General features: G+C 44.3%; 1 protein-coding gene across 8 annotated transcripts in view; it reads left to right on the top strand.

The window, feature by feature from the left end:
• Nucleotides 1-254: 254 nt before the first annotated feature.
• Nucleotides 255-12,255, top strand: part of LOC308316026 (adenylate cyclase type 6-like) — a 58,162-nt gene continuing 46,161 nt past the window's right edge. Inside the window, exons 1-3 of one of the 8 annotated variants that reach the window (XM_080764355.1) lie at nt 255-470; nt 3,960-4,020; nt 4,231-5,125. In XM_080764355.1, coding sequence (XP_080620481.1) covers nt 4,232-5,125 — 894 coding nt within the window. In that variant the 5' untranslated portion in view covers nt 255-470; nt 3,960-4,020; nt 4,231. Of the gene's footprint in view, nt 471-2,396; nt 2,458-3,921; nt 4,021-4,227; nt 5,126-12,255 lie in introns of those variants that run through there. The other 7 variants (XM_080764352.1, XM_080764353.1, XM_080764350.1 and 4 more) reach the window with 7 other exon arrangements.

Below are 12,255 nucleotides of genomic sequence, written 5' to 3'. Positions count from 1 at the left end.
TTCTCAGGCAGATAGACTCACACTCACACAGACTACAGACAGGCGCACGCACTGGCGTGCACGCGCGGACACAGAAACACGGCAAGCAAGCAAGTTAGCGCATACGCACACCACGTGCACGCGAGCTACCATACCAGGCTACCTCTAGGGGGACTCCTCAGTTCACAAACGGGAATGCAGCGTTTGTGTGTTTGTGTGTGTGTGTGAGAGCGAGAGCGCGAGAGAGAGAGAGAGAGTGTGTGTGTGTGTGTGTTTGTGTGTGTGTGTGTGAGTGAGTGAACCAGAGGGAGGGAGGTCGACCCAGTAGAAACACCACTGGTAGAACACGAAGGTTGTTCGGACAAATGTGCAGCTTTCTTCCTTTCCCTCAAGAACAACAAATACGACCGGCGTTCGCGTCTTGTCGGCGGCGACGTACAATTTGTGCACCACTGCAGTGTTATTCATTCCTGTACACAAGGGTGTCCATGGTAAGTAGACGCGAGCTCTCCCAAGCTTTTCCGCTGATGACAAAATGTTCAGTTGTGAATGTTAATTATCTTGTAGCAAGTCGGCTAAAACCTGAGATGAACGCTGGAGTCCAACATCATAATATTCTTGCTACAGCTGACTGACTTGCTACAGTGTTTCCACAGTGAATATTTTCCGCTGCATTCATTGTCTTTGCAACTGCAAGTGTCCTATAGCTGCTCCTGCGGGACTGTAGTGCGTTAGTGAAACCTTTAAAATGCAGGTATATGTGATGTGAATCTACACTGGCAGTAAATCATGTTGCTATTGGTAACAAGACAATCAGCTGTTCGACCCGTTTACCACCGTGGCATGCAGGCTAGGCTACTCCACTGTCATTATCACCATCAAACCCAAATAGGTTTGTTGCTTAGAAATGTGACGTGCTAATATATACACATGTTATAGTCACTTGAACCCTAATGCCTACATAATTGACAGGGGTCCCACAGGGCTTTGTGCTAGGCACGCCCCCTATCTCTAGTCTACATTCAATCTCTGAAAATAGCCGGTCTTGTACAATTTACAATCTTCTATTTCGCCTCAGCATAGGGGTTCATGTGTTGTTTCTTTATGCTGTTCTATACTGTTGAGTTTATAATGTCACTACAGTAGCCTACGCATTTTCCAGTGGAGATGTGTGCTGGGCAGCACATCCCTTGCAAATGAGCAGGGTCAAGACGACGAGGCAGCATTGTCCAGAGAGGACTCGAGCAAATTATTTAGGGGCAATCAGAATCATACGTTGCTGCAGATGTTCAACTAGTAAAGAGGCCAAAGCAAGCCTGTAGATCGACTATTTCTGATACGCTGCGCCGTCTTACGAACAACAAACTATTCGTTTTGCGTCCAACACAGCTTTGCTGTATAGGCTAGGCTATATTGTCTTTCTCTGTGGAACTTCTAGTCGCACAACGTCTCCATACGTGGTATGTTAGAAATGCTACAGTTCAGCACTGATATAGCAGCAGTTGACATGGTTGCCTGCGCGGAGCGTCCCGTTATGTAACATGCGTTCGGATGCCTGCAACCATGGGCTTACATAGGCTACACGTGTGTAATTTCATTGCTGCTAACATATCTGTCAAAATCGCGGCTGGTGATAGAACAGTGATAGAGATGCTGCTGTAGTGTGCAGTGTCACACAGTAGACAGTATGCTACTATAGCCTAGGCTATACACTGTTGTGATGAACATACAGAGAGAGTCTGTGTATGGTAATCGACTAAAATCGGCGACAGACTTGACTGTTGTTATATTCAGATGTCATTCGCATACCAAGATGCATGCATGCACAGTTTTTATTACATAACCGCATGCTGCTTCATGAGCTGTTGTAAATGCACCAGAGGTGAGAGCGTAGTGCATTACGTACAGTAGCCTACTATGCTCATCATCCTCACAGAAAACATAGGGACAGCACTTCGGATGACCTCTCAGTCCACTGAAAGCATGTGATATATATTTGCATGCACGGGTTATTCTAGAGAGTGACTGCTTTTGATGTTCTAAAAATACCATTGCTGAGTGTCATACACAGGCTCATTATGATTGGGTTTGGCTCAGTTAGCACCCAGTGCAGGCTGCTATTGGGGATTATGGGCTTTTGTAAATTAGGGTTAGGTAAATTTCCCTAGTTGGGCCTATACATAGTTATCATTGACAGTGAATTGATTGAACAATGCTTTATATTTACAGTAAGTCACATATAGGTTTTACTGTGTTAGTTGCTGCTCTTATAAACCACATTAACCCTGGCATCTCTATTTTGGGAAAATACAAAATAAAGGCATTTGTATACTTCTCCTTTAGGTTGCCTGGTGGCTCACCTGGCAGAGCACATACAGTACCATTAAGACTCAGTCCATGCACAGCCAGCCCAGGTTCAAATCTGACCTGAGGCTCTTTGCTCCTTCCCCATCACTCGTTTCCCGTATCTCTCTCACTGTAAGTGTAAACGGTACTTGAATAGGCCTAAAGCATGAAAATGCCAAAAATATATCTTAAAAAAGGGGAAAAAGTTAGAATTGGTTCAAAATCTGCAAAAATAGCTATAGGGATTAAGTGGTTAATAGATGCTGCTGTTGATTATAAGCAAGGTACTGTACATTTGCCATCCTCCTGCTGTTTGTCTCTGCTCAGTGGACCTGGCAGAGATTTGCTTATTAAGTTTAGAGGTTAGCAGTGTCCTTGACATGTGCTGCCAGAAGCTAGCCAGTGACTCATGAAAGCTAATGGGGGAAGCATGGACAATTTAATCTGGAATGGAGAGCTCTTGATCTCTGATGGTGCTCACTCAGTAGGCCTTTGTTGTCAAATAGAGCACACCCAATTCTGCCCACTCAAGACCGATCTTATGGACAGATTTGTAGTAATACAGCTGAGCACCATCCACCAGCTCAGTGGCCTTGCGGTTAGGTTGTCCTGAGACTGGGAGGTCGGGGTTCGATCCCTGGCTGGGTCATACCAAAAACTCTGAAAAATGGGACAGTGCCTCCCTGCTTGACACTCAGCATCACAGGTTGGATTGGGGGTCCCTGCAACATACTAGTGTCATGTCGGCCTTGTGGTTAGGTTGTCCGCCCTGAGACTGGGAGGTCGGGGTTCGATCCCTGGCTGGGTCATACCAAAAACTCTGAAAAATGGGACAGAGTGCCTCCCTGCTTGACACTCAGCATCAAGGGTTGGATTGGGGGCCCCTGCAACATTCTCCGGTGTACTTGTACATCAAGCTGCCTCAAGCTACAGCCCTATGGGCCTCATGTATGGCAAGGCTTACTTACCATCCACCAATACTAGAGTCCAGAGAGAAAGTGTTCAGAATACAGCAATTAGTGAATAGTTTATCGTAATGGGATAGTACTGTGTTCAACTTCATGGACTGGTCTTTTTAACGCACGGCATGAGGCAATAATTGGCCCAGTTGTTGCTGTGTCACACAGCATTTTGCAAACAAAGCCGACAGTCATTCCTGTGGAAACACTGTGGAAGACTGGTGCGGATAGAGGTGGGAGTGGATAACAGTAGGGAGTGGGTAACAGTATCACACAATACATTTACAGAAGATAATTAGATACATTTGTTGATTGCCAAATTATTTTACTCTCTCTCCCTCTTTTTCACACAAAGACACTCGCATAAACACGCACACACACATTACCCATCCTACCCCAAGTCCTCAGCTGATCCATACAAAAAGGGAGCATTTCAAAACACTGTCATGTGACTTTTATTATCCACTTTCCCCCATGGCAAAGACAACACATCAACATCACATGCATTGTTCTATTATCCATTTCCCCTCTGGCGATCCCAACGCAACAACATCATATGCATTGTTCTATTCCCAGAAAGACAGCTGCGCTATAGAGTTACTGTAGCAAGTGACAACATTGTGGCTTTTTTGCATAGGTGGGTGGCTCAAACCCTGACACACCTCCATCTTGCAGGGATAAATGAGCGGCCTGACCAAGGAATGCAGTGTCACGACACATAAAGAAGCCCACACAGGTGAGACAGTAGCTCAAATATAATTAACCATACACTTCACACACAGAGGTCCTCCTTTTCCCCCTCTACACACCAAATGTGTTAGCCGAATCTTTGTCCCAGAATAATGACACTAGGGTTCATGTGCATTTAATTCTAACTTCTTAGAATATTCTCACTTGGAGTCGACTGATCATGAAATGTTGAAACTTTCTTTTTTTGTTTCAGTAGGATGTCGTGGGCCAGAGGCTTCTTTGGGGCCAGAGTGGACGATCGAAAGACGGCATGGGGCGAGCGTAATGGCAAGAAGAGGAAGGACAGCTCCTCACTGTGCAACCCACACTACATGAGCTGCCTGCGGGACCCTGAGGACCTCGAGCCCCCTCCCGCCCCATCCCAGCACTACCACTGTGGAGCGGGCACCAGCGGCGGGGGCAACTTCGGTATGCGTTGCGGCTGGCAAGAGGACCACTATGGGAAGCGGTCGGGAGGCGGCGGGGACCTGAAGTCTGTGGCTCTCGGATTTGACGATGGCGATGTGAAGGGCAGAAAAGAAGAGGAAGGAGGGGAAGAGGATGGGACGGGGAGAAGCAAGGCTGTGACAGCTGCCGACTGTTGGGCACAGTTGGTCTGGGTGTTCCAATCTAAAAAGTTCCATTCAGCTAAGCTAGAGCGCCTGTACCAGCGTTACTTTTTCAGACTCAACCAGAGCTCCCTGACAATGCTGATGGGGGTGCTGGTGCTGGTGTGTGGCGTCATGCTGACGTTCCACTGCATCCACGCCACCCCCGATGAGGCCTATGCCTCCGTGCTCTCTGTGGCCATGGCCCTGTTCTTGTCCATGATGGCAGTGTGCAACCGTAATGGCTTCCACCAGGACTACATGTGGATTGTCAGCTACCTGGTGATCGTCGTGCTGATTGTGGTTCAGGTGTTCGGGGTACTGATGGTGGCCCCTCGTAGTGCCTCAGAGGGGATATGGTGGACTGTTTTCTTCATTTATATCATCTACACACTGCTACCTGTCAGGATGAGAGCTGCAGTGCTGAGTGGAACCGTGCTCTCCACCATACATCTAGTCACTTCATGGCAGCTTAACCAAGAAGACAAGTTTCTCTTCAAACAGGTAAGCTATCAGTCCATGTATTGTATAAATGAGTGAGCGGATGTCCTTAACGTTTCCATCCAAATAATTAGGTTTCTTATGTGGAGTGCTACAGGTCAATTTGGTTACATTTAAATGAACACAGAGGGCTCTGTACTGTATGTCTATTCTCTCATTAGCAAACCAATCACAGTGCATGCTTCTACGTGCATTTATAACTTATAAGGTCGCTAGGAGGCAGCCAATCATGACTAGGTCGTCACTAAAGTAGCCACTAAAGTCGTCTTTATGGTCGTCAGTAGTGGTGGGTGCAAATGTAGTCCAGGCAAAAAAAAGTATATGGCTACGCAACCCCATCCTCACCCACTAAGCTGAGGACGCTGTTCCAACCTTTCTGTCATAAAAAATCACACCTGTGTGAAGTGAGGGGCGCTCTTATCATCGTACAAGGGTACATCATCATGCATGCGTACATCATCGTACATCATACTCAGAATCAGAATGCCTGTAGCCTGTGATTGGTTAGCTGATTTGCTCGCTTACATATGACGTCAATGTTCCCTTCAATGTCAATGGCGTTTAATGTTTTGATGTTTCATTTATGTCATATTTAGCGGAATTCTTACGCCATTTCTCTCTTCATTGTCAATGGCAAATCTTGAGACATGTGGGGACAAAAGCTGTTTATAGAAGGGGCTAGCACCCCTTAAAAAAGACCCCCTTTCTGTCAGAAAACGGGGTCTGCCGTTGGCTGACCAGACTTCTCCCTACTGTAAGTAAAAGTGAAGTGTGTGAAACCTTTTTTCTTTTCTATTTTTGAGGGGTGCTATCCCCCCCCCCTATGTCCAGCTTTGAGGGCGTGTGTACTGTAAACACAAACATTAAATGCCATTGAAAATGAATGGCCAGTTTTGAGTGTTTGTGTAAACATACAAACATTACGTAAACACAAACATTGAAGACGAAGGTGAGGAAGCAAATTCTGATTGGCCGGAATGAGATGATGTATGATAAGTGCCCCTCTTTTAGTTACACCAACATTGTTATGAAGTGTAGATCTTTTTTTGAGGGGCGCTAGCCCGTCCTATGTCCAGCTTTCAGTGTGTAAACACAAACTTTGTCCTTGCACATTAAATGCCATTGATAATGAATGGACAGTTTTACGTTATAGTGTAAACACAAACATTAAAAGCTGGACATGATTGATGTATGATGATAAGAGCGCCTCTCACTTCACACAGGTGTGATTTTACTACTGCGCAGTCATTGTTACATTCAATATAAAATATGTAGTGATGCACCGAATATTCGGCCACAGAAAATATTCGGCAGAAAACGTCTAAAAATGCATTTTCGGCCTATTCGGTTTCAGCCCAAATAGGCAGAAAATATATCACCGAATAGTGTATGCAATTAATTAATTAATTAAAAAGAGCTGAATAAATGTTTTATGGACCCATAATAGTGATTATTATTTAAGTTAAGTTTTGCCATAACCATTTATTTTGCCATAAATCAGGTAGCTGTAAGGTACGGCCATGACAGCAATGGTAGGAAAAAAGATATATAATATTAATCATATTCGGATATTCGGTTTCGGCCAAGAATCTCCCTTTCGGTGCATCCCTAACAATATGTATATTGCAAATTCACATCATAAAGTTTAAGGGAACTTGCACTTTCAACAGAAACCGATCTGGCACCCACTCCACCAGGTCCCCTATTATAAGATTTGGGCCCCATTTCTCTATATGACTACTGTACATTCACAGTCAGAATTGCCGTACTTTTACTTTGCATTCAGTAGTATAGAACAAACATGGTACATACTCATCATCAACCACTATAGGCTAAAGGTGCTGTACTAAAAGTATGGTATGGCACTGTACATCTTGGCAGCTTTTCAAATTAGATTTTTAATGAGGCTATGTTTTGTGCTGTAGGGCAGCTCGAGCAGGCAGCCCTGCTGGGGTTTGTTGTCTGAGGCCATCTGGGTTGAATGAGCCTGTTAAGCCGTATTATGATGAACGAATATCATGATAATGTAACACAGTGCCATTCAGGCCTCGATTCCTTAAAACAAGGAGACTATTGTTGCGAGGTGAAAAGGGGTGGGGTGGGGATTCTGGGCTTGCGCAATGGACTGAACAACACAAAAACAAGATGATAATTTCTTTACCATAGATGGAGAGAGAGTGTACACTGTACAGGGATGATTCGGATTCATTTAAAAAATATATATATACGACTCATAAACATGCACACACAAGTCATTTGCTGATTTGCACAATACACAATATACTTGACTAATATTACTAGTTTATATACAATAACTAACGGCTATTTAGTGTTGTGGTCACAATGTTAAACGTATACCAGCAATGGCTCTGAGGTGCTTGGGATGAAATTTCCCCTGCATTGTTAAAAAATAAAAATGAACAATATTTTTTTTTGGCATATATAAAAATCACACTCGTGTGAAGTGAGGGGTGCTCTTATCATCATACAACATCATACATCACATTCCATGCTCAGCCAATCAAATAATCACAAATGTCATTCCGGCCAATCACTTCTGGCGTCTTCACATTTCTGCCTTCACTTTTATCCTCAATATGTACTTTGCTTAGCCAATCAAATCATCTGTTTGTGTTAACACAAACAGACCAAGTTTGGCATAGGAGGGGCTAGCCTAGCACCCTTCAAAAATGTGTATGGACTTCCTATATTCTGAGGTGGCTCAATTATATTTACTCTGTCACAGATTATGTTTCAGCAGACGAAAGTTATTGTTTTTGTATTGCCTTTAAAGCCACCAGATGATGATAATGATGGAGCCACTCTGAGTGAGCCAATATTGACATAACACTAGCGGTCCGGTGAACTTATGTGTTAAGTACCCGTGTCCTAGACATGCTGGCTTTAGGAACATTAGGCCCAGTACCTTGTGCCCCTGTTGTACTCTGTGGGCAGAGCTGTGGGCCTGGCTGGTTTTCATCTATGCTGTTTTGGACTTCCACTTCTTCCCCAACCATTGTAATATGTATCAGTCCCCTGAGCAAGCGGTGATCGGTCACGACTCACCAGCCTGAGCTGAGCTGCATGCACTCTTGCAGTTTAAGGAAATACTCTTGTAAAAGTTCTGCTCAGGAAAGAATCCGTTTTACACTAGGATACTGTGTAACTGTTCTACATTATACTCATCACTGTGCTCGTTAGATGATGCTCAGTTCATAGGATCTGGAGGAAGTATAGTATTGTCTCTGTGTGTATCTGTTACAACCTTATATGGAGTCTAGAGGATTAAGGAGTAACACATAGACAGTCTTAGACAGGTAACCAAAAAAGTTGATGTTACAGAAATTGATATCACTGTCAATACAAATAGGGAAAGCCTATATCGTCGGGGAGGCCCACAGGCCAAAACAAAAATCAGACCTGTCTGAAGTGAGTGGTGCAACAGTGCCCCCTGTTGGTAACCTAAACATAGGGACATACCACCCTGGGCAAGACCTACTCTGTAAAGACTGTCATTTGTTTGGGAGGAATTTGCAGGATTTTAGCGGAAGTAAGTGTTGTGATTGATCGGGAAAATATCGTATCCGGGGGAAATACATCTGCCAGATTTTCCGGAGGATACATCCGCCGATAGCTTCTCTGCCTTACGTTGTGACCAGGCTTTTCTTTTCGCAGATAAGTAAGCCTGGAACCGAGGCTAGGGACATACAGACACAGGGATAGACATAGGGACATTGTTCCTTGGAGTGGTTACACCACTAAACAAACAAAACTCCACCCTACCTGAAAAGGAAAAGAGTTAAGCTACAGCACTCCAAACAAAAATGACAATCTAAGCTCCCTAACTAAACATAAACAAAGTCAAAACAATGGATTAAAAGAAATGGCAGCACACCCCTACCAAGCTTCCCTTAGTCTTTACTTTAAACACTCGGTATTAAAGTTACCTTATTAAGCACTCGGCAGCATAAGGCTTGGAACACAGAGTTGAAATGCTAGCTACAAACAAAGGGCTCTATTTTCGTTCGAGCATCCTAAAGACACTATTTGCATTACTATTTAGCATTGGGGAAGGGGCGTTCCCGCACTAAAGTGGCTATTTTGGTCACCTTAGGTCTAAATCCCTAAAACACCTCTGCTAACTGTTGCATTATGCATAGGTGTGGTTTGGGCGTTACAATAATGAAACCAATCACATGCCATTGCCCTTGCCCAGATCCCTTATCCGTTGCCCGTTGTGCCCAGTGCTATATTGCTTCATAGCCTTACGGTCTATGCTCATAGCCCATGGAAGAGTGATGCGTTGTTTACTTGTTTGCCTTGAAGTCTCACTTGTGCTGCAAACTAATTTGGCATACGGCTTACAGGTGCTTTTAAACTCCACTATGCGCCTTCCCAAATGTGTGTGACCCAAATAGCAATTTAGGGGAAAGCGTGCCAACACACCCATGGCGTAATAGATAGCAGGTAACACTCAAGAGGGTGAACACACACTATGAGGCCACATAGGGCCGTAACAGTATCTTTCTTCAAGACACAATTTGTCAATCTCGTCTAAGAATAGGCATATATCAGTCTGGCTCTGAGCCAATAGGGGCTTTGTGATAAGTTAGATCCCATTCAAACTGCCACACACTCTTTATCACATGCATGCACGCACTCACACAGTGGCCCTTGGCGCCGCAGGGCCAGAATATGCGATATGGGAAAAACTGTTTTCTTCTTTTTTTTCTTCTGTACCGCCCTCCTCTTTTTTTTTGAGAGGACGAGGGCTGAGAAGATGCAAGTCTGATGATGGCAGGCAGGGGACAAAAGGCATCTTTGTGAGAGAGACTTCCATGATGAAGCAGAGAGGGGTGGACGACGGAGGTTATGGTGGTGACGAGTGGCATCACCACACACAAGGGCGTGAAATAGCACGGGGCTGACGCACCCAGCTTTACAGGGGCTGTTGCTCTGTTCTCTGTCTCTCTTGCATAGAAGAACCTCCACCCCAACCTTTTAACATGCTAACTGTTCTGTCTTTTGAAGGTTAACATTGGCCTCTTATTATAAGCACCGCCATGGAACTGATTTATATATTACTACTACAGATTTAGTCCAAACCTGTCTGTCTGTCTGTCTGTCGACAGTTGATCTCGGGCACCGCTGGACCAATCGCACACTTTCAGTAGTCTGAGGAAGAACCTCGTTTCCAATGAGCCTGTTATAGCGTCACCATGAGGCCTCCTACAGATTCTGTTATAGCGTCACCATGAGGCCTCCTACAGATTCTGTTATAGCGTCACCATGAGGCCTCCTACAGATTCTGTTATAGCGTCACCATGAGGCCTCCTACAGATTCTGTTATAACGTCACCATGAGGCCTCCTACAGATTCTGTTATAGCGTCACCATGATGATGGTCTGTCAGAATTTTCATATTCCATTCCCATTGGCTACAATTGGCTTCCAAAATGGCGACGTTCAAAAAAGATGTACTCTATTGGGAAGATTTGACTCCTGTCGTGCATATTGTTGGAGCTTTAATATAAACTTATAGTGCTTTCTTCCGCTCATCTACTTGATCTCAGTACCTGAGTTATGGCTTCCCTTCCTGGGCCACGTACTCTGGCTATGCTATGGCTAGGAGTCTAGGACACAAACATACCGGTAACTGTGTGCTGCTGATGCCCATAGAGCCCCCACATATGAACAGACACATTTGTGCGTGTACACACACACACACACACACACACACACACACACACACACTAGAATTTGTTTACTATATATATATTCCTTTTTTGTGTGTGTGTGTGTGTGTGTGTGTGTGTGTGTGTGTGTATTTCCACAGAGAAGTATGCACTATGCACAGCTATAGAGTATATATACCATAGTGTCTGACTCTTTTGGCGGGATTATATGACTGAGGCAGCTATTGTTTTGTTATAGGAATTTGTAGACATGCATTATGCAGTGGCGGATTTAACAATCTGGGGGCTGCCATTCTATTCGTTTTGTTTTGTTTTCCCGCAAAAGGGCGTAATAATGAGCTGCAGACAGTAAGCTATACTACAAAGACAGTCCGGATCGGGATTCGAACCCTGCCTATGTGCCCGGGCTGCTACGCCAGCAGTCCGGGTCTGTTTCCATTTCTTATTATAACTAAGAGAAAGCACTGCGAAGCAGAACACTGCAACACTCCAGAGCCAGGTGTGCGGCTCACAAACAAGTGACTTTACATACTGTATAGCATTGGTACCCTATGAATAATACTGAGTCTTTATTGTTGGCTTTCAAGGTGATGACAGTAGGCACCTGTATTCATTTGGATTTGATTGCTTAATACACTATTTATACCTCACTTCCTGTTTTCTTGACAACGCTGAGGAAGACCTGTTGGGACTAGCGTTCTCACAGAGCGTGGGACCTGATGGGCGCTGATGGGGAGCTTGTTTTACCCCGCCGGGCCATCAGTGGGGTAGGGAGCTCAGCTGTGTTCAGTTGGACCGCATGCAAGTGGATATATACTGTAACCTTACAAAAACTATGCCTAAAAAAAATCCACTGCTGTGTGTGGGCTCCCGACTTTAGTCAAAATAAAATGAGCTACGAGCTCACTGAAACTAAGGCAGTTTTGTGTTGTTGAAAGTGGGGCTTTTTGGGTTACGGTAGTTTTACTGAGGTCCGGGTTAAGGTTAGGTTTAGGGCATAGTTTTACTGAGATTAGGTTAGGGTCAGCTATTCAAAATGCTAATTTCTTAATTGTATGGTCTTCTTTCTCTCAACTGCAGCGTTCTATGTTTCTATGGCTTATTGTGCTTATCGTGTATATGGTTATGTTTTTGTATTGCTTGGACCTGTTTTATTTTTAGTTTGTACTGGAAAAATCACACCCGTATGAAGTGAGGGGCGCTCTTATAATATTAATAATACATTATTATTACGGACCGGATGGTGGTGTTGATGTGGGTGTGGAATGATAGGGTACTGTCGAGGGGGAAACCGAGGAGTTGTCAATGGTGAGAGTGAAACTGGGTTGCTTGGTGAGTGTGGATTTGGAACCAATAAGGACTACCTCGGTTTAATTCCCGTTAATTTATAAAAATCGATTTTTCTTTTTTAGATTTCTTTCTCTGGTTACAGTTACAG

Source organism: Protomyctophum bolini (assembly GCF_963924005.1).
Source record: "Protomyctophum bolini genome assembly, chromosome: 5".
In the NCBI taxonomy this organism is placed as follows: Eukaryota; Metazoa; Chordata; class Actinopteri; order Myctophiformes; family Myctophidae; genus Protomyctophum; species Protomyctophum bolini.
Note: the sequence above shows the minus strand (reverse complement) of the source record. Positions and strands in the feature narration are given on the sequence as shown.